This window comes from Solanum tuberosum, unplaced genomic scaffold (assembly GCF_000226075.1).
Source record: "Solanum tuberosum cultivar DM 1-3 516 R44 unplaced genomic scaffold, SolTub_3.0 scf00154, whole genome shotgun sequence".
Lineage (NCBI taxonomy): Eukaryota > Viridiplantae > Streptophyta > Magnoliopsida > Solanales > Solanaceae > Solanum > Solanum tuberosum.
The window spans coordinates 34,711-57,688 of NW_006239079.1; the positions used below are offsets into that span (position 1 = coordinate 34,711).

Below are 22,978 nucleotides of genomic sequence, written 5' to 3' on the forward strand. Positions count from 1 at the left end.
ATAAAGGCATCAAGCATTAATAATGAAATGTTTGATTACCTTTCTGATATTTTGCCCAAAGTGCAACATTAATAAATGTAATATTTGATTGTTATTTGCATAAAATATATTTTATATAAAGTATGTAGAAATTAATATAATAATCTAATATGAACTATAAAGTAGAATAAAACACACGCTATTAGTCTCTTAATTTGTCTATCATATTATATTTAGACACTCAAATCAATATTTGTTTGAATTGAGCATATAAATATATGACATAACAATATTTCTATTAATCACTTTCAGCTCAAAATTTGAAAAAGTTATAGGTGTGTTCTCTAAGTGTTTATTTGGTGAATAAGTTAACAATTTAAAATATGTCATTTTCTTTAATCACACACACTAACCTTAATAAATCGTTAACCCTTAAACCTAAGCAAATAATGCCTAAAAGAAACACTTTATCACATGTTCAATTGAAGCATATTGTAGTTCGAATATCTAAATAAAATATACTAACAACTTTAAAGGGTTAACGATGTGTTTTGCCCTTAAAAATAACTAAAGTACTACTCCCTCTGTCCCATATTAGTTGATCACTTTCTTTTTACACACATATTGAAAAATCATAAATAAGAAAATAATTTTACTAATTCACCCCTTAAAAAGCTTCTTAATTTTTTTACAAACAAATGTGAATACCTTCAAAAAGAATTCGTTGCAAGGGTAATATGGGAAAAAATTAATTAATGCTTTCTTGATTTTGTAGGTGATTAACTAACATTAGACAACTCTATGGGAAAGAGATAGTATATATTACTATTCTCGTTCATTTTAACTTGTCTACTTTAAACTTTGTACCTTTATTAAAAAATAATGATTAATATGAGTAGTATATCATAATGTCCATATTAATTTATTGTAAATGGTTTGAGGATTTAATAATTAATGTCAATGGTAAAATAGGAAAAAATATTGTATATGTTAAAAAATAATAAATAAAAGTAAAAATAAAAATTTATTAATACTAAAATAGTGGTCAAGTAAAATTAAATGAAGGAAGTAAACAATTACGTAGTTTTTTATTTTTTTATATAAAACTATAAAAGTAATCAAACAAATTATCTTAATTTCTTTTTGTGGCTTTGTGTATTCTATTCCACACCAAATGACCCTTGAAACCATAAATAAGACATTCCCATTTTCGTTCCCTCCCTCGGGAATCCCCCTTCATAAATCACACATTTTGTACTTGTTGTGAACCTTCAAATCCTCACTGCTCTCCCTAATTTGTTGCTATTCCTCCTGATTTCTTTTCTTCTCGTTTTCACTTGTTTACTCGCTATTTCATTCTTCAATCCAACAACGAGAATCCAATTCCTCCATTCATCTTAAACAGACAATTTTCAGATTGAATACCCAGAAATAGTTTCTCCGTGAAATACTTTCACATTTCCGTCTCAGAGAAGAGTAAAAATGAATGTGAATTCAATTGTTGTGTTGAAATTGGTTCTGTCTATTTACTGGCCATGGCTGGTTAACTCGGAAGGAGAACAGAATCGCCTACTGGTCAACATGACTCTGGTTCAAAACGCTTCTGCTTTAGGAGCATGTATGTAAACGCTTCTGATTTAAAGAATTTCTCTACCAAAAGGAAATTGAAGCAGTTAATGGAATGGTTAAATATTGGCTTATTGAGTTTGCAGATTGCTTGGATGGAAGTTCGCCGGCGTATCACCTACACCGTGGATTTGGAGCTGGAGCAGACAACTGGCTTTTGCAATTTGAGGCAAGTAATTCCTTCTGGTGTTTTTTGTTGGGAAGGGAAAGGGGAGAAAGATTCTGACCGCAGTTGGTAAATGAGTAGTTACACACTTCTTTGCTTTGCTTGCTTTTCTCACTACTGGTCTGTCAATCAACGTGCTTGCAGCCTTTCGTTAAACTGATAAAATTACTTCTCTCTCACCCCCCAAATATTGCTAATATTTCACTGTTAAAAGGTTATGTTGCAGTGATTTTTTTTTTTTTTTAATTAGATGTCTCAATTTGAATCATATGAAATAATCTTTGATAGGAACTCGAATGGGCTCTAGTTAACACAATTTTAAATTAGTCAATTTCAATACAGATAGACCAAACACCGTATGAAAAATAATAATAAACAATAATATAAATGTGAGTTATAAATTCATTACTAATATGTGATGTCACAGTCCTAATATTTGGAAATCATAAAGTAAAATTCAACAAATACTCAACTTATCGGTGAGAAATAAAAAGTACAGTATCTCTCTAGTCTCTACTTTATTTCTTGTTGACAAAAAACAGATCATGGGTGTTTCGGTTTAAACACGTTTTGACGCTAGTTTTTCTTGGAAGTTCGAAAACGACCTTAATGCTGGTTTTAGCTATGCTTTCTGTTTTCTTGGGAAACTGAAGTCCATCTTATTTTATTTTCATTCTGCTGATCTCACTTCACATTTCTAAATTTTCTTTTTTAATTTGTTTCCCTTTTTAACAATTTTAAATTTGAACTTTCCATATAAAATATTTAAAATTACATTATTAAAAAACGTACATTTATGATGTACTAATGTAACATGTTATTCTGCCTTTTTTTTTTTCCTCATTTGTTTTCACATGCATAAATTAATTTACTATGTAATAAAATAAAATTGGCAGAGGGTACAAAGTGTGGAATCAAACCTTCACTTATAATATAAAAATTTAGATAGTCAACCAATTGAATTACTAAAATTTTTGTACCGGTCGTATCCACTATTTCTTCTTTTTAAGGTTTGCATTTTTTTTTGGTCCAGTTCAAAATATGGAAAAAGTGTAGGAGAGGGAGGATTCTACAACTCTTATGAATCATCAAACCTGAAAAGAACAAAAGGATATGGTGTGCCCAAAAGTAAACATATTTGTCCATTTATCAAAAAAGGGACCCTATTATCTCTTTCAATTTTTCCAATTTCACTTTCTCAATAATTGTTATGGAGTAGTGACATGGATTAGAATAGCAAATAGCAATGCTAAGCTTATCCTGTCAATTAGTTTACAAAAGGGCGGCTTAAATACACTTTACTCCAATCCAGTTGGCGCATGATGCCCAATTCTTTCACTGTACATGACAACTTGAGTATGGACCACAAAAGAAAGTCAATTTTGTCATATTACCTAGTACTCCCTCCGGTTTCAAATGGTTGCCGGTTTAATTTGACACAAAGTTTATAAGATTATAAAATATTTTGAAATTTGTGATTTCAAATTAAAAATATATAAAATGTATCAAAATGTCATTTAATTTTATATTTTAAATTTGACAATTGAAAATTTAAAATAAAAGAATTATAAAAAAAGTCATTCTTTATGAATATATATTAGAAAAGGAAGTTGTTTTTTTATTTTTATTCTTTTATTATTGTAGTGTAATTTTTATAACTTATAAGTAGTAGACTAGGACTTTTACTAGGACCACGACCTTTCCCATGGACTGTGTTGAAATAGACACGTCTATCACCGTTGCCAGTGTCCCACTCTCCTCCTTCCTAACTTTTTTATTTTTATTTTTAGAAACAAATTTCTAGCTTATTTTACCGCTCAAACTCTCAGAATAGACGACAATATTATTCCCTCGTTTTAGTCCCTTTCTCTTGATTTGATTTGATACAAAATTTAACAAATATTTGAATTAAAACAAGAAAGTTGATATAGGCTGGTTTTAAAGTCTCATGCAAATTTAGGAAGTATCGAATTTAGAACTTATTATGATACTATAATTGGTATTTGTGGGTTTGTTTTGAGGCAAATTCAAAGTTGCATTATCTTGCGCTAATGTAGTCCAACAAGTATAGTGGGCGGACAAAGTTTTAATTAATTTCTTATTGAATTCATTAACAGGGTGGTGGGTGGTGCAATGATATCAAATCATGCTTGGATAGATCCAAATCAAATCATGGATCAACTCGTTATATGAACAAATGGGAAGTATTCTCCGGCATCCTCAGCAACAATGCCTCATTTAATCCTGGTAATTCACAAACCTACTGTTAACTCGGTCTCCACAAAAAATTAATCAGTTAATATCTCACATGGTCACTATACTTAGAAAGAATCAAACACGAAAAGTGTTCATATTTCATATGATGTGCTGTCTTTAGCTTTATATTAAAGTAAAAAAAAAAGGAAAGAGAACAAAATTTACCAGAAGCATGTGAAATGGCAATGTGGTAAGTAAAGGAGTACATGTACAATGCTGTCAATGTAGTATGCTTGTGTGACAAAGTCCATGTTCCCTCACGTTTGATGTTGTCTCTTTCCACGTGATCAATATTTTGAAGTTTAAAGTTATGGACTGTAATTACCCTATACTCCATTTGAATTTGATTACTGAAGAGTACTCATCTTTTTTATAGAAAAAATGGCGGGGAACAGATGTCAATTATGTATATGCTAAAACATGAAAAAGTATAGGCTAGTGGATGCACCGACAGCCAGTTGGAATTTGGAGGATAGTAACAACTAACAACAAAGCCTATGGGCTAGTTTTTCTAATTAATACTATGATTTATGCATTTTTAATATTAATATTGATGTTCCGATTAACTTTGTCATATTTGATATTTATGTATTTATATTTATAGTGGTGAGGTTGAATCTGATTTTTTATTATTTTTGAAATTCAGACAAAATTATATCTATCATAATTTTTTCATATATCTTTTAAATATTTTAAATTTTCAATATTTTTTACATTTTATTTCAAAAAGTTTGAATTATATGTCAAATATGTTAGGACAATATATTTTCCAAAAATAAATCTGAGTGGAAATTGTGATTTCCGATGCAACATGATTTGTACAGTTTTGGGCCTTTGCCGTGCATTTCCATCGAAAGCCTAGTGAAAATGGTCCCCCATTGGCCATTTGAGAGTCCCGTACTATTTTTTCTGCTTTTCTTCTTCGGTGCTATGACCGAGTTTGGGCTAACTAGACTGTTTCCGACCTTGATCGATGAAAGTTGAGTATGGAACCTCTCAATCTACAGTTGTACTTATACCACTTCGTTAAAAAAAAATATTAATACAGAAGAAGAATGATAAAGAATAGTACTAGAGACGAACCGTAATTGAAAAGAAGTTACACGCAGTTTCATTTTGTACTCAGTGTGATTGAATAAATCTGATGGAATTATTTTGTTTTACAATTATAATCCTTTTTGAATCTCGAGGATGATTTTTTTAAATTTTCCTTTTCCCTTGTAATGAAGATCGAGAGTAACAAGGATTTAAAAAAAAAATTGAATCTTCAATTTTTTAAATCATGTGAAGAACTTTGAGATTGGAATATGCAAATGACTAATGGAGAAATCCAATCGAATAATAAATGCAGATTTCTACAACTGGAATCGAGTGAAGATCAGATATTGTGATGGAGCCTCATTTTCTGGTGATGCTAAGTTCTATAATGGGGTAAAGTAAAACTTTCTACAATTTGCACGCACATCAGTTTCTTGCGCTATTTATTTCTTTAAACATTGTGATTTTTTTTGCTTTTGAGTGCTATATTTGTGTCCACTAGACCCTGTTAGCAAATTTTAGTTTTTCCAATCATCATCAATGTTTGGTTATTTAACAACAATGTACTAGTGTAATCCTACAAGTAGGATTTGGGGAGTGCAGAACGTGCAATTGTCACTCCCACCTTTGTGGGGTAGAGAAGTTGTTTCCGATAGACGAATCATTGTTTGGTTATTATGTGAAAAATATCAATTTCATGTTCTAGTAGCTTGCCATTATTTCCATGATTTATCTATTAGTATTAGAGAGTTACCTATCCAGAGTTTAATCAGTTACAGTTCAGCTTAATCAAGTGCTTTCTTTTTCCTCTTGCCAAATGAGCAAACTTTTATGCTTTACTTCTGTTTTATTCTTGGTTTTGTCAGCCAAACTATGGGTATATATAAACCTCATTTAGTGCTGAGACTTCGTTTGTAATTACTTGAGCTAGGTATGGTTTGGTTCTATGAACTTTTTAATTTTTTTAATTTTTTTTTGTATCTTTAAGAAAGGATAGACACGGAATTGAGGTAATGAGATATTGTTTTAAATGAATATCAGTGGCAAACTATTCACGTGTTTCAGCAAATGAACTGCAAGCCTAGGATTCACTTCAGTTAGTGATGCAAAGAGGGCATTGTTTACAAGTTCCCACGTATCTCTCTGGACTCATACTTCAAAACATTTTTGTGGAACGTTATGGAAAGTCAACAGATAAAAATAGAAAAGATTCATAATTTGCAGAGTGACATTCATTTGCTTTAGAATGTAATTGACATTACTTCGGAACTTTAGAGCTCGAAAAGCATGGTCTGACTTGGATCAAGGCTGATACGAAATATACTTTTCTTTTTGTTTGTTATCTTAAAGCGTTTTCTTCCTACCAATTATTATGACTTTACGTATTGGATTCTATCATATGATTTCCATTTGCGTTACTCCGAATTTTCTTCATTTTTGCTTGCTTTCAAGTTAAATATAATTAAGTATGAAATTTCTGATATATTTTCTGATGGCATACATATCATACATCTCAAGCCAATTTCTTTGCCTTTGGACTAGTTACAAGAATCACGGGCTTGATAATGGTGTATTCTATTTTAATTGTACCCTGTTCTTACTATTAATTGAGTCTTTTTTCTTGCTTAAAATGAAGCAGACATCATTGCTTTATTTCAGAGGGCAAAGAATTTGGCAAGCTATTATTCTTGATCTTCTCCCAAAAGGTCTCGGGAATGCAAAGAAGGTAATGCCATTGGACATACTCTTTTTCTACTTTAACAACATCTGATGATAACCGTCAAGGCCTAGGACTACTTGGGGTAGCAAAGCAATGAGATACAACAGCAATCGGTTCCATCACCACACATCCCCCACTCCCGTCCCACCCAACATACAAATATTAGTCTTCTGTGAGGACATAGAGGGGGGTAATTAAGTGATCTTGCCTTTCTGAATTGCATTGTCATTTTATTTTTGTAAAAGCAAACAAATGGCCAACTGTGCATTGTTGTACACATCTGTTTGGGACCTTTCTGTATGTTTATATTCATAATCTGTATTGTTGATTACGTCAATTTTTTCCTTGAAAAAGATACATGTAATAAAAACATTTAACTTCATTGTCTTACTCCCTTACTACAAAGATATTTTGTGCTTCAAACTATACTTAATGGTCTTAGAGCATTTCTTCTAGGCTATGCTTTCTGGCTGCTCTGCTGGTGGTCTGGCAACCTTTTTACACTGTGACAACTTCACCAGTTATCTACCAAAGAATGCTAGTGTGAAGTGCTTGAGTGATGCTGGGTTTTTTTTAGACGAGTATGTTTCTGCCAATTGAATAGTCAAATGTGATTTCCTCTCTGCATTAAACTTAATGACATGTTTGCATTTGTTTTCTCAGGAGAGATATAGCTCTGAATCACACAATGAGATCTTTCTATGAAGATCTTATTACCCTACAGGTATGATTTCATCATGGCTATCAGGAATGTCTATATTGAGCTATCTTATTTTGACAAACGTGGTTTTCTGAAGGGGGTAGAACCAAATCTCAATCAAAATTGCACTTCTACTCTCTACTACCCACACCTGGTACGATCTGAGCCACTCTACTCTTGTTTAATTCATAATCTAGTGATGAAACTAAGCTCTTCTCTAAGAATTCTTGAGATGTTCTTGCAGTGCTTCTTCCCACAGTACGCATTACCATACATCGAAACGCCATTCTTCATCTTAAATTCAGCATATGACGTGTACCAAGTATGTTCATTATGTAATTTGATATAAATTAGGCATTTTTTAGAATAATGTTTGTTATGCACGGTCCCAATAATGTGGCCTTATGCTTCTGCAGTTCCATCACATATTGGTGCCGCCTTCTTCCGATCCTCGACGGCATTGGGATCATTGCAAGTTGAATGTTACTGCATGCGATGCAAGTCAACTAAATATATTGCAAGGTTGACAATGCTTATTATATTACTCTTTGAAACATTTACATAGGTCTTAGGCAGACAGATTTAAGGCTTGGGGAAAACTTGCAAGGGTCTGATAGAAAGAAATGTCAATTGAACTCATGAAGTATTCAAATATTCAGTAACTAGATTATAGTAATCTTAAATAACATTCGATGTTATGCTACTCTTATCATGGTACATTTGCTAGTTTATCTTTATATTTATTGTTCTATAGAGTTTGTAATTTCTATTAATATTGATGGCAGTAACCAGGGTTACCTGACTTATTTCAGGGTTCAGGAATGATATGCTTGCAGCGTTGAGCGATTTCTATCAAAATTCAACAAGAGATGGGATGTACATAAACTCTTGCTTCACTCATTGTCAGAGTGAGACACAAGAAACTTGGTTTGCAGTTGGCTCTCCTCGAATACACAACAAGGTTGGTGAAATACATTTTTCTGATCTTCTGCTGCGACATATTATTCACTGTAAATGCAAACTTAACGCTGGAATGACAAACATGAACATCTTAATAGTGTGTGAAGTGATCTCGTCCCTTTTAGTTTCTTTAGCAATGTTATGTGTTCATTACTATGCAAGAGTTCATCAAATCATATTGTTTCTCAGAATATTGTAATCTAAATGTAAGTAGTAAAGGATTCCCTGCATTAAGAACTTTTGTTGTTTTGCTTGAAGTTTACTAGTTATGTACAAGTCATTATTCAATCTGATGCAACTAACAGATCTATCAAGTACAAAGGAGATTTCTTTTTGATTTGTGGCTACTGATTCTGAAACTTCTTGTCCCCAGACAATTGCAGAGACAGTCGGCGATTGGTACTTCAGTAGAACCATCAGCAAGGAGATTGATTGTGCATATCCCTGTGATACTACTTGCCACCACATGATCTGACGCAGAGATCCAATGTTGTTAGTCATACATGCTGATTTTCAAAGGGTAATTGGAACCCAGAAACTCAGTTATAAAAAGCCATAGACAACATTGGTTACATAGTGCAAATTGATTCATTTAGAAGGGGGTGCAGGGAAGGAATAGGTGTTCTTATAAGATCTTAATAAAAATATATATTGCAGAGTAAGAAACAACATTCTTTTATTTAGAGAGGTTCACAGAGAGCAAATGTATACATCGTCGTCTAGAATAGTATATGGTATAGATCCATGAGTCCTTCAACTTTCAATTTCATATGATGTGCAGAATGTCGTACCGCTGAATCTGAAAATTTCATGTTCAAATATCAGGCCAGGAAAATATATTCATCATTGTTCTGTTATTCCCGAGTTAATATCTTAAAAGGTCACTGAAATATGAGAAATTATCTAGCAAAGTCATTAAACTTTGTTTTGTATCAATAAAATCACCTAACTTAAAGTTTCTATTTTCAAAAATCACTCAACTATTTTATTATTAAAATAAATTTAACATGACAAAATAAAATATTTTTCATGTATTAGACCAACCCACCCTAAACCCATATACCCATATACCCGATTCACGCTCTAATTTTCATTATGTCCTCTGGCAAATTGTATAGCTGGAAAATTGAAGTTGTTAGCAAGTTACAATTGTTAGTTCTGATTAGAGAAATTATATCATCACATCAAAAATAAAAATAAAAAGAGAAATCAACTTCTTTATCTTTTTATGGTCAAATTACTCCCTTCATTATAGAAATTAACTTCTTAAAAAATGTTCTCTAACTTCATTAAAATCATGTCCAATCTTTTACATATCAATAATATGAAAAATTAATATTATTACAATTGAAGATACTTATCTGTGTAATTTTGCAACAAGTAATTCTATAGTAGCAAATAAAAATATAAAATTAATCAGCTTCTTAATATTAAACAGTGTCCCTTGATAAAGAAATTACTCTTAGTTCCCGTTTTGATTGGCTTAAAAAAAGTAGTTTTTAAGTCAAAAATAAAAAGTCAAACTGAAATGACTTTTAAGTCAAAAAATAAAAAGTAGGGGAGACCTACTCTTGATTTCTGACTTATTTTAAGTCATTTTTTTACCTTGTCAAACACTTTGTAACTTATTTTAAGTCATTTTGACTATTTGTCAAACACTTCCATAAGTCAAAAACTGACTTAAAAGTAGGTTTGACCAACTTTTAAGCCAATCCAAACGGGCTCTTAAAGTTGCTCCTAGTCTCCTAGTACTCCCTCCATTTCAGCAAATCAAAAATAATTTTTTAAAAATACTATGTGCCATTATCATTAAATAATTACATAAATTATTAGTCGTCAAATTAAAATTTCCATACATAATTCGTAAAATAAATTTGTGTCGAGGAGGTTGAAATCTGTTAAGGCATCAACATCCAAGAATTCAAAAATGTCGCTGATAAGATCAAACAGGTAAGAAAAAAAAATTGAAGCCAATTTATGGGTGGTCTAGTATAATAATAAATAGATTCTATAATGTTATTTATTTTTGGGGTTTATTATTACTGACATAAAAAATAATATATTTTGTCATGTCAAATCTATTTTAATGATAAATGTAGTTGAGTGATTTTTGAAGATAAAAACTTTAAGTTGAGTGATTTAATTTTATTGATACAAACTAAAGTTCAGTGACTTTACTAGATAATTTCTTATAGTTCATAATTCCTACTTTATATGTAGTTATTTAATGCTAAAATAGTATGAAAAAGGTAACAAAACTCCTAAAGTTCAATGACTTTACTAGATAATTTCCTATAGTTCAATGATCTTTTAAAATATTAACTCGTTATTCCCCTGAATAGTTTTTTGTTCTCTCTTTTGGTATTGATGTGGTTGTCGTCAAATCAGAAATTAAAACTTCAATATTGTTCCAAGTAAAATAATTACCCTGGGGTGTTGAAGATATCAGTTGTAGACATGTTTGGATATTTCATCGATCTAGAATAAAAACGAAGAAAGAGTTCACAAACCACATATGAAGCAAGCTCCTTTGAGATTCTAATTCTTTTAAGTTACTAGACCAAAACTATTGGGTTAATTGGCTCCGACCCTATTTAAACTATCCATGCAACAAAAATATTTGATATTGAAAATGAATTTTCTCACGATATTGCTAGAATCCTCATTTTTTTTTGTTCAAAACGTGTCTAGCTTAATATGAATTATAAAACATGATCTTATGGGAACAAGAAAAGTATCTTTGCTTCACGTTTTATTCAACATGGACGTAACAATTATTTCGTCAGGAATCTTTTTCTATTTATAGAATAAATTCATATTTTAATTTAGTTTGATTATTTTCCAAATGAGATATTTTATAGCTACTTCATGGAGCAGCAAATTCCCAAAAGGGCAATTTTCATGTAAGGATGGATAAGGTAATTTAACATGGAGGGAAACAAACCCATCTAAAACCCAGCAGCACAAGTCCCCAAATTTCCGGCAGGTGGCAATCTCTCCTTCCACCGCCACTGCCGGAATCCGCCATTTTACTAAAACACCCTTAGACAAACTTACGAAAACACCCCTGCGATGCAAAATCCAATATTTAAATCACTTCCACAACTCTCAACGCCTCAATCAGTTTCGCACTCATTGTTTTCTCCATCTCTTACCATTATTGTGCCCAAAAAGAGAATAGCTAGGGCAATGCCTTGTACTTCACTAGTTGAATCCAGCGACGGCAACGGAGCTGTGCGTAGTTTCAAACTGAAAGAGTCAACTTTCCTTGCTGCTCAAATGCCGAAGAAAGAGATTGCCGCTGATCGATTCATCGAAGCTCACCCTGAATACGACGGTCGCGGTGTCATCATTGCTATTTTCGGTAATTTTCTCTATTTCAATTCGTTTTTACTTGTCGATGAATATTAGTAGAAGATGAATCAACAATTGTTTTGTGAGTTCATATTTGTGTGTATACTGTTGTTGCTTATGATATTAAGTGTCTCAGATTCTGGAGTTGATCCCGCTGCGGCTGGATTACGAGTTACCTCTGATGGAAAGCCGAAGGTCATTGATGTTATAGATTGGTGAGGCTTGAGAATCTGAAGTTTACTTTTATTTTCAGTGGATATGATATTAATAAAATACATTTTGCATGCACTGGTAATGATTATCTTATTTGCAGTACTGGGAGCGGAGATGTTGATACTTCTACAGTGGTAAAGGCTGATGACAATTGTTGTATAACTGGAGCTTCTGGTATGTCTTTGAATTTAGGAATCATTCTGCAATTTTACCCTATTTTAGAATCTTTGACTTGTCTCCTTAAGATATAGTTCCATCACGTTGAAACATTTTGTTTAATTATAAAATTTATATTTATTATAGACCAATTCAATCTTAAATCAGCTGATAACTAATGGAACGATTGAAACTTCTCCTGTCAGTCAAAATCTTTCTATGGCCACATAACTAGGATTTAGGTTCTAATTCCTTTGATGATTGGACCATAGAGCCCAAAATTACACGTTTTCAATATTGAGATACTGAATAATGACGGTGCAGTATTGCTAATCTTCAATAATTATAAGAAGTGTTTCCAGAATGAGTTGTATCCTCCGTTGCTGTTTACGATGATGATAATGCTGTAGACCTTTGTCATTTCTGAACTTTTAAAAGGAAAGAAAGACCTATATCATTTCTGATTATGTCAAGATTTAGTCAGATTCAGGAATGCCTTCAACTTTTTTGATTAGTAATGTGATCTCAGGACATCTGAGTGTATGCAGTTGAAAGGGAAATAAACTACTCTCGTGCATCCTTCTATAAAGCGCTTTTTTTAATTGCATTGCTCCGACATTTTCAGAAAATCTATCACAAGGGACCATAACATTTACATTTCTCCTGCAATCTTGCTTGCTTAGTTTGAAGTATCAAAAGGTACTATGAGTCCACATACTCTTGATTCATTTGTATCTGATAAGTCACGTATCTTCCATACTTACTCAAGGAGGAAGAAACAAAGAAAGATAGGTGAAGATAATGATCTACATCTTCTCAAATTTGTGGAGGTTTCACACATAGAGGATTGGGCAGTTTCTTACGTTATTAGCAGTTATTTGGCAATTCCTTATGGTTATTGTCAAGAGGACTACACAGAAGGATAAACCAATATCACAGCCTCAGTCCCTGAGAATGGAAGTGAAGAAGGAAGGAATTTGGGGAAAAACAAGCAATCGATTCCATTACAAGTGTGTGTATATTTATATAAGGAGGAAACAAAAATATCTGACTAGTAACTACCTTACAGCTGGCAATGAGCTGGATACTGCAGCTGCCACTAACTAATAGACTAACTAACTAATGATAATAATTAACTAATCTAATCTTAATAGTTACTAGAAGTTATGTCTCTTTATCCTAAATGGTTATGAAATAGTTATAGTTAGCTATTATATTGATAATAGATCCAGTAATGTGTAGATATGTTATAATATCTTTTATATGCAGAAAAATTATTTTGGAGATACGAGATACTTGTGTCTCTCTTTTATCCAATATAAAACCTATGTTTCTATCAGTATGCAACATAATTGCTTCATATATTAATTATTTTGTAGGGGCTTCTCTTGTCATAAATTCTTCATGGAAGAATCCATCTGGCGAGTGGCGTGTTGGCTGCAAATTGGTGTATGAGCTCTTTACTGATACGCTGACCTCTCGAGTAAAGGTGATTCTGGTTGCCTTTCTCTTTATATTCTGGTTCTTTTCTTTAAACAAGTATTTATAATTTTTTTTTTTTAAGTTCAAACCCCAAATTGTTTGTGACTGAGGGGTAGTAGTTGTTGATTTCGTTCTTGAGGGATTTTAAAGTATTCTCTTTCTATAAACTCTTCTTATTTGCAGAAAGAACGAAAGAGAAGGTGGGATGAGAAAAATCAAGAAGCAATAGCAGAGGCTGTAAAGCAGCTTGATCAATTTGATAAGGTTCTCCATCATCTCTGTGATTATTTCCTTCAAAAACCTCATATTTTGATAAATTGCAAATGTAGTGGTCATTAACTTATTTGCAGTGAGCATCTTCAAATGTATGATAATGAAGAAACTTGTAAATTCTTTAAAGAGCCGTAGCATTAAGCAACACTATAAAGTAAGAGCAGGTCATATGAAAAGAAACCTTTAGAACTTGCTTCCGAGTATGTCAAATTAGGTAGTCCTATTATATCTAAGGGGTCGTTTGGTAGAGTGTATTAGCAAAAATAATGCACGCATTAGCTTTGTGTGTTAGTAGTACCTTGTTTGGTGCACTTTTCATGCCATGTATAACTAATGCAAGCATTAGTTATACACTCTATTGTGTATTGAGGAGTGTATAGCTAATAAATGAAAATACATGGTATTAGTAATACAAGGGATTTGATAAATGCATTAGCGTGGTCAAAGACCCAATTGCCCCTCAAAACTTGTTTTACATCTTTTCCACCATATTTGTGGAGGGTATCTTTGTAAATAAATAATTTTTAAAAAAATATGCAATGCATGCTATTTTTAATACACCAAACCAAACAATGCATAAGAAATAATCTATGCATGATTAATGCAAGCGTTACTATCCACTCTATTTTAACATTATTCTTATAAACCCTACCAAACGACTCCTAAAAGGTCAAACTCTTACCATGCTAGAGAGAAAGGACGGCTTTACTTATCTTAAGTACATTTTAGGTAGCTTGTAACCACCACATGTCTTGGTTGGATCCTTTTTCTATGATCAAAGCATGTGGAATGTTAACCAATTAATGCTAGAGATGAGATGGTGATTCTCAAGACACAAAATTCTTGCCATGTCTGCATGTCAACTCACAATACTGAAAAGAAAGAGAGAAAAGTTAGCCACTTATCTATTGTAACTTATGAAGGTAAATTCTCAAAGAATCCTTGAGAAAGAAAATAAACCATGCGACTTAGGTGCACATACCAGAGATCAGATATTTGGGCACCAAGTTTTTCAAAGATCTACTAAGACAATTGACATGAATTTTGTAAATGTTCAAAATGAAACCAAGTTCACCAAATCTCAAAAGGTACAGCTATGGTTTTGAACCTTAATTTGCACACAGAGGCGAACCCAAGATTTGAAGATAGGGGGGCACCACTAAGAGTGACTCAAGGGTAAGGTTAGGGGTGGGCCAGATGAGGTGGCAAAAACGAGTAGTTAATAAAAACAGTTTTAAAAAGGTTAATTGTTAAGAAAAAACTGATTTTAAAGGCAAAAAAGGGTACCTATCACGGGATTCGAATCCACATTGTTGCGATTCAAAGCAGAAACTTTGACCAGTGCACCTAGAAGGCTTTTTATAATAAGGCTGGACCATTAAATATACTATCATTTTATAGACTATCTATACATATATATATGAAAAAAATTTAAAAGTTGCCGGGTGCACGTGCACCCCACCGAACAAGGTGGGTCCGCCTCTGTTTGCACAGATTCCAGATTCAGCCATGGTGACAGTTGACAGCCTAGCCTAATATTTTTTTGATTCTGCCTAGTCGAGGTCTAATGTGAAGTTGGTTATGCCTTTCCATCTTAACATAAAGCTTAACAGGTGAAACAGGAGCATTTTGACTAATATGAGAACTGATTAGATTGCTCAGTGAAACTGATCAGATGAGGCTGTGTTATGCAGTTGGATTACTTTGATAGAATATTTGAAGTATAATATGACAAATGTCAAGAAAAGGGTTTTGATCTAAATATATCATACTAGAAAAAGAATCAAGGATCTTTATTGCTTTAAAATATCGCATGACATTCTAATTAGCTGTTTATTATGAGTACTTACTCATTGTGTTTCATTTTGTTAAAGGTAAATGTGGTGCTATTAATTATATCTAATTAGAGTTTTCCTGAAAGCAATTTATCATTAATTCCTTGGCTCATACGTCCATAAGCACTCAATTGCATAAGTTAATAAACATAGGTTTAAAGTCCACAGGTTTATCTAAAATGTTCCAACTCATTAGCCATTGCTTTATATATGCAGGGACATGCTCTAGTTTTTTCTAGTTTGTTGTTCTAGTTATCTAGTTTTACTTTGATGTAACTTCGCTGAACATATACCAATTCTGCAGAAGCACACAAAAGTAGAAGGTGTGCACTTGAAAATGGTCCGTGAAGACCTCCAGAATAGAGTTGATCTTCTGCGCAAGCAAGCTGATGTCGGTACCATTTTGTACTGATTCATTTCCAAGTCCTTTACCAAAAAGTTGTATTTTCGGTTTCCATTGCTAAATCTGATATCTGTCATAGAGCTACGATGACAAGGGACCAGTTATTGATGCTGTTGTATGGCATGATGGGGAGCTTTGGAGAGCTGCTTTGGACACACAGAGTCTTGAGGATGAATCCGGATGTGGAAAGCTTGCAGATTTTGTTCCTTTAACTAATTACAGGTATGACATGGCTGCTAGAAACAGTAGTAATCAATGTCTACTGCTTTTACTGTTTGGAGTTTCATTGTTTGAACTACTAACTTTGTAGGCTTGAACAAAAGCATGGAGTTTTTAGTAAATTGGATGCCTGTACATGTGTGCTAAATGTCTACAATGGTGGGAATATTTTAAGTATCGTAACAGATAGTTCTCCACACGCCACACATGTTGCTGGTATTGCCGCCGCCTTCCACCCGGAGGTAGAATAATATTTCTGTTGGCAACATTTCCATTACAGTGGTGCTTGTCTGGCACTAGATTTAACTAACCTGATGCTATATTAAGATGTGTTTATGTTATGCATGTTCTTTGTGAAGGAACCTTTACTAAATGGAGTTGCACCTGGAGCACAAATTGTGTCTTGTAAAATTGGGGATTCACGGTTGGGTTCTATGGAAACAGGAACTGGTTTGACTAGGGCCTTGATTGCGGCTGTAGAGGTAGGGCCTATTCAGCATTATATCATTTTTACTATTAGGTCATCATCTCTCCCATGCAAAATGTTCTTTTTTCTTGCTTCTCTTCTTCCTGCAATGGTAGTTCTTAAATTTCCGGTGATCCCTGCTTTAAATTCTCCGTGTGGGTGTTATCTTTTAATTGTAGAAACTTAGAAACTTGATCATTACCTTCTTCACCATTTATCAAACAAATCCAATAGTTGTTTTGGTAATTAAATTTTTCCTACTTTTTCATCTATGCAATCTCTCCAGTCTCCACGACTCTTTCATGCTTCTCTTTTTCTGGGTTTTGGCATGCAGGTATTGATACATTAGGTGTGTTTCTATGCATAATTAGATTAAGGACCTGTTTGACCATAAAAAGTAGAAGTATTTTTTGGGAAGAAACTTGGCAAAAAGTGTTTGGCCACACAAATTGTCATTTTTTGGCAAATATTTTTTGTAAAAAACCCAAATTCCCCAAAACTAGAAAAAACTAGTTTTGGGCCAAATTCTCTTTTTTGGGAAGTTTTATAAAAACACACCATCATTTATTAATCCCAACTTGACAAGCTTGAGAAAAGCACCATGAAGGCACTCACTCAACTTATGTACTGTATTTCTGATTATGATTTGTTTGTTGTAAATATAAATATAAATATAAAAATTGTATGCTCCTTCGTGATTTGAGAAAACAGCAGTAGCTCCTACACTGATCTGTGAAATTGTTTATAAGCAGGTTGGAACTTATAATCTATGAGTTCAATTTTTATCACGGAACATGTTCATTATAAAATGATAGTTTTTAGAACTTATGAGTATAAATCATATTTCTTTAAAATATCAAACATCTCCCCCAAAAACTATGATCAAACACATGGTGAAACTTCACCCAAAAATGACTTGCCAAATATATTTGAGAATCTATGGCCAAACACTAGCTAAGTATTTGGGTCTTACTTTTGGGGGGTCGTCGAAAGTACCTAAACTAAAGGAATCACCACATAAGTAATGAGGAGTTGACTATTGCTATCTACTTCACTTGGCTGTTACTGTGCTCTAGTTTTATATCTTTGAGGTGTTTCTCCACACGTTTCACAATATAAACTGTTTAGCTATGAATAAACATGCACTTTGGGTGCAGAAACTTGTATAAAAAGATGTGCTGACTGTATTTAATATTGTATTGCTGCAAATTTAGGTTAGGTGGAAATTGAGGATCATATACCAGTAATATAGTTCTGTTGTGTGTATCTGACAGATTAATTGTCTTTGTCACACAATACTTATATTTATTCTTCTATGTCTTGGATGGACGGTGTAATTCTCTGAACTTCCATACTCACTTTAAAGGATTAATAGGTGAATAATCTTCTTAAAGGAGGTCTTGCATGCACAGTACCTTTTACAATCATAAGGACCTGGTTAGCCATATTGTTAGATTAGCGTGTCAACTCCAGGAAGCAAAGTAAATCCCATTCCTTACCCTTTTGTTCTCTAATCTCTTAGTATATAGATGCGGGGTAGGTGGTTAATATTACCAAATAGTGGTTGTCTTCCTACAATAGAGCTACTTTTTTGTTTCAGATTTCTGAGGTTTTGTATATCAGTTATGAGGATAAGGCTCTTTTGAAGGGCATCAGATGAGCAATTGCATGATGCATACCTATATGCAAAAGAATGGGGCGTCTATTTAGTTCAGGGGAGTTGGTATCATGTAATTCTCACGAGATGCCTCCTTGAAAAGCTACTTTTTTTTTTCAAAGTTGAATTGTTGTCAGGCAGCCTGAGTTGGGCTCCTCTTAATTACTCAGGGAGCTAACAAGATCAATCCATGTTCCAATTGTCATCAAATGGAAAAAAATCTGCAGTAAACTTTCAGGTTTTATCTTCTGAGTTCTGGATAGAGTTTGCTGTGTTTAAATGAAACTAGTTGCCTGAAAATCTTTTGTCTGATTTATAGATTTGGCCACTATGTTTATTTAAATGAACATATTTTATTGCCAAATGATGATTAGCATATAAGACTTGTCAAAAAATAAAATTGCCTAGTATTTAAGAGGCATATGAAAGAGTTTCTTTCACCAAACTTCAACCAATCATCTAAACAAGTAGGGAGACGTGCCTACTCCACCCAAGAATAAAAGGAAAATACTATAGTTCTACGCAATTGTCTAATTGATTTTCTCTTTGCCTTTAGATTCAGAGAGTCTTTCCTCCCTAGTGTCCACATACATCTTGTGGAGTGGAATATCATGCTATGTTTCCTTTGGCTCTTTTGCCTCTTATTCTCCATCACCATAGGAAGTTTTTCATTGGTACTCGGCGTGGTATAACTTATAGGAGCAGTTTTGGCATCAGCTGCCACAATCTAGAGGTTACTTTACAATTGGTCAAGAGGTGATTTACATCCTTCTTGTTTCTTTGCAAGCAACAAACACAAAAATTGACAAGTACATGGGCTTGAAGCAAAAAACATAAAGTGAAGTGAAGCGCACAATTTAAAGAAAATTAAAAAATTCCAAACATATATGAATTTGGTGCTATTAACAGTCAAATTGCAATTTAATTTTTTTAAACATCCAATATACAATACTGTTGATATTAATTCAACTGCTCAACTTTGAGATTCAAAAGAATGTTTTGATCTCCCGGAGCTTACTTGAAATCATCGATTGATAGCCTTATAAATTGAAATTGAAAGAGAGAAGCTTAGTATGTGAGAGAGTTAAGACATAATAGATGGTTGAATTTGGAAGTTATTTGTGAGAAGAAGTGAATTGAGATTGTGAGTTTATATAGTTCTTAGGTGATAGGAACATATCATGAATAAACTTAGAACCCGTTTGACCCTAAAAATTATTCATTTTTTTTTTTCTTTTTTCACTTTATAGTGAATACCGGTTTGGCTGCAAAAATTTCAAAATCCAACTTGAAGTTGTATTTCAAATTTGGGGAACAACTTGTAACCTTGTCCAACTTACTTTTCACTTTTGAAGTTGTATTTAAGTACATTCAAGCATGAACAATATTTCAAATATCCTTTGCAAAAAGTACAACCAAACACAGTTCCATCTGATTAAATTCCAACAAAAGTGACAAATATTTGGAATCTATGGCCAAATGCCTACTTATATCTTTAAGGAAAGGGAAGGGTGAGTGATAGAAGTGGTCAAATTCACTGTTCATGAAGGATATAATTTTTCTAAATGGTCAAATAACCATTTGTGGGCAGACTGGTACAGCTGTTCAAGTCTCAAAACTGGTTTTCAGCTGGAATAACTTTTGGCTTGGAATTCGGATATCGTCGAACCAACCCTTAGTTGCGCGGACTCTTCACTTTTGAAGCCGCACCTGTGTCGGATTCTACCAAAAATACACTTACTTTTGGTGAATCCGACACGCACCCATTGACATTTTGGAAGAGTCCGAGCAACATAGCCAACCCAAATTTGCTACAGTGGTTGAGCTAGTCCCTGGTTTTAAACCGTGGGCTGGGTTTGTGGGTTAAATAAGTCAGATTTTATCAGAAATATTTTTACAGTGGACTATTCTTATTGACTAAGATGCGAATTGCGAAGTCTTGCTGTAAAGGCTAGTACTTTGGGCTAAAATGCCTGTGCTTGGCATACACATGCAAGTTGATGTCAATCTTATAATATCTGACTCTCTGACATCTAACAACCTCGGTGAGTGTCATGTGACCCTACATTACCTCCGCAGTTCTCATTCTTGTCAAGTGACAACTTAACATGCTCTGACTAGATGTGTATTGACAATAAAAAACTGTGGTTTTGCGGGTAGTTTCTACATTGATTTTTAATCATTGTTGAGATGTGCATACTTCTATTTTGTGGACAGCATAAATGTGATCTCATCAATATGAGTTACGGAGAACCTACACTGCTGCCAGACTATGGTCGCTTTGTTGACCTTGTCAATGAGGTAATGTTCGTTGCCTTTGTATGATCACTTTGTTGTAGTTCAGTGCATGAGAAATCTGTTAATCGGTTGACCATCTGGTGAAATATTTCAGGTGGTCAACAAACACCGCCTAATATTTGTCAGTAGTGCTGGCAATAATGGGCCAGCTTTGACTACTGTGGGTGCACCTGGTGGCACCAGTTCAAGCATAATTGGAGTGGGTGCATATGTTTCTCCAGCTATGGCTGCTGGTGCTCACTTATTAGTTGAGCCACCTACTGAAGGCCTTGAATACACCTGGTATGTACCTTATTTAATGGTTTCTCCCTTTTCTGATTCGAGATTTAGGAACTTTTGGGATACTTTGTGCCTCTTTCCTAGTTAGAGTTTGGAGTACAAAATTAGCTCCAAGAGTTTGCAGGTCTAGTCGGGGACCCACTGTGGATGGTGATCTTGGTGTCTCCATAAGTGCCCCTGGTGGTGCTGTGGCCCCTGTGCCCACATGGACCCTTCAAAGACGCATGTTAATGAACGGAACATCAATGTCATCTCCATCTGCTTGTGGAGGTGTGGCTTTAATCGTCAGTGCTATGAAGGTAATTCAAATGTTTTGGACCTTTGATACAGTTTCTCTTGTTTTCTTTTTGACTGAAGTCTGTGACCTGCAGGCGGAAGGTATTCCTGTTAGTCCATACACTGTACGGAAGGCTCTTGAAAATACATCTATACCCGTAGGTGCTTTACCAGAAGAAAAATTAACCGCTGGACAGGGACTCATGCAAGTTGACAAGTTAGGTTTACTGCTTCCTTATGACTTTTGATCTTTAGCATGACCATTGATCCGTTTATGATTAATATCTTGAATATCGTTGCAGGGCTTATGAGTACATGCAAAAGGTGCAAAATCTTCCCTGTGTGTGGTATCAAGTAAAAATTAAGCAGGCTGGCATCACAAGCAAACCAACTTCGTGTATGTATGTGTGTGTGCTCATATCTGTGTTTCGTGCGTGTGTGTATTTCTTTGTAACCCTTCATGATGCCGCAAACCATTTTCCCTAAGCTTTTACAAATGGTGAATTCCGGAACAAAAAGGAGGTTTATCAAAGATGAATAACTGTTATCTTTTTGGTTCTTAGGGGTAATGTAGCAGTTGCTTTAACTTAAAAAGTGTGTGTATCATTATCACCACTATTTCTGGTCTGATCAAAGGATGTGTTCATTCTGATCAGAAATGCTATTTTTGCAGCTGCTACGTCTCGAGGCATCTACCTTAGGGAGCCTTTATATTGTCACCAATCTACAGAGGTGAGATTAATCCTCTAACTTCTGTTTGTCAAGCATGCCAAAGATTCATATAGCTGACCCCAACTAGTTTGGAGTCTAGGTGTAGTTGTGTTGTATGCAGGCTGAATAATTTTCGGTGTGACAATGATCTGTTATGAAGGTTCAACAGTATTTATTTGGTATCTTTGGAGTCTCTGAGTACCCTGGGGCCTAGGGCATTTTAGTTTAGATAAGATTTAATGTCTTATTAGTAAGGCTTCCTCTAATACCCTTTGGGATATTCCTTTTTTAATAATGTATATTAGTTCCAAATATTAGAGAACTTTTATATATATATATATACAGAACTTATTTTTCACTTTTATTTTATGTAGTATGATGATAATTTGAAATGAGCTTAAATGAAGAAGTTGGGATTCATATAGCCTCAAGCCCTCAATCCAGCTTGCTTGGGTCTGAGCCCAAGTTGTTGTTGTATAGTAGTTGAAGTTAACCCAATAAATTAGATACAAGACCACACCATTTAGAGTTTTTTCTTTAAATTTATTCCAATGGTGTCTGGGTCAGTCAGTTCGCGCACCTCGTCAAATTCATGAGGTAACCTGTCTAGTTCACAAGCAAGTTGCCAAATGCAGCCCATTGAGCTCATACCAAATGTTGTCGCTGGGAGTCTAACCTGGGATATCTAAGATGTTAACCTCATGCTTCAATCCCCTTGGGTGGACTGAGTTACCCCCAACTGACTCTCGTCCTTCTTTCTATTGGAACCTTAAACGATGGCATTCACTTGTAATTGAGATCCAAAATTAGAGAAATCACAATTAGAACTCTGTAGATGTGATTGTGACAGTTGGTTGTCAAAATTCTTTTCCTTCTCATTCATGTGCCTAAGCTTTACACTTTTGACACAT

The 22,978-nt window shown here is 33.9% G+C and overlaps 2 protein-coding genes across 3 annotated transcripts in view; both read left to right on the plus strand.

Moving 5' to 3' along the window:
* Window positions 1–1,126: 1,126 nt before the first annotated feature.
* LOC102591143 (pectin acetylesterase 9) lies at window positions 1,127–9,302 on the plus strand. The gene is made up of 12 exons (XM_006353228.2): window positions 1,127–1,597; window positions 1,692–1,774; window positions 3,889–4,018; window positions 5,379–5,458; window positions 6,705–6,791; window positions 7,242–7,366; window positions 7,449–7,509; window positions 7,583–7,639; window positions 7,730–7,807; window positions 7,902–8,007; window positions 8,298–8,446; window positions 8,819–9,302. The coding sequence occupies exons 1-12, from the start codon at window positions 1,462–1,464 to the stop codon at window positions 8,918–8,920; spliced, it is 1,194 nt and encodes a 397-aa protein (XP_006353290.1). The 5' UTR covers window positions 1,127–1,461; the 3' UTR covers window positions 8,921–9,302.
* Window positions 9,303–11,304: 2,002 nt separating this feature from the next.
* Window positions 11,305–22,978, plus strand: part of LOC102591471 (tripeptidyl-peptidase 2) — a 60,324-nt gene continuing 48,650 nt past the window's right edge. Inside the window, exons 1-15 of one of the 2 annotated variants that reach the window (XM_015311280.1) lie at window positions 11,305–11,809; window positions 11,936–12,014; window positions 12,113–12,186; window positions 13,548–13,657; window positions 13,834–13,914; window positions 16,063–16,149; window positions 16,241–16,383; window positions 16,472–16,622; window positions 16,740–16,862; window positions 20,721–20,804; window positions 20,896–21,083; window positions 21,205–21,379; window positions 21,452–21,573; window positions 21,659–21,753; window positions 22,030–22,088. In XM_015311280.1, the coding sequence (XP_015166766.1) occupies window positions 11,518–11,809; window positions 11,936–12,014; window positions 12,113–12,186; window positions 13,548–13,657; window positions 13,834–13,914; window positions 16,063–16,149; window positions 16,241–16,383; window positions 16,472–16,622; window positions 16,740–16,862; window positions 20,721–20,804; window positions 20,896–21,083; window positions 21,205–21,379; window positions 21,452–21,573; window positions 21,659–21,753; window positions 22,030–22,088 (1,863 nt within the window). In that variant the 5' untranslated portion in view covers window positions 11,305–11,517. The remainder of the gene's footprint in view (window positions 11,810–11,935; window positions 12,015–12,112; window positions 12,187–13,547; window positions 13,658–13,833; window positions 13,915–16,062; window positions 16,150–16,240; window positions 16,384–16,471; window positions 16,623–16,739; window positions 16,863–20,720; window positions 20,805–20,895; window positions 21,084–21,204; window positions 21,380–21,451; window positions 21,574–21,658; window positions 21,754–22,029; window positions 22,089–22,978) is intronic. The other variant, XM_006353229.2, reaches the window with a different exon arrangement.

Excerpts from the sequence above, each read along its gene's own strand:
- LOC102591143 (XM_006353228.2), top strand. The coding sequence starts at position 1,462 with ATGAATGTGAATTCAATTGTTGTGTTGAAATTGGTTCTGTCTATTTAC. Across the intron at positions 4,019-5,378 it reads CAATGCCTCATTTAATCCTG|ATTTCTACAACTGGAATCGA; the intron begins GTAATTCACAAA and ends TAATAAATGCAG. Across the intron at positions 7,510-7,582 it reads AAGATCTTATTACCCTACAG|GGGGTAGAACCAAATCTCAA; the intron begins GTATGATTTCAT and ends GGTTTTCTGAAG.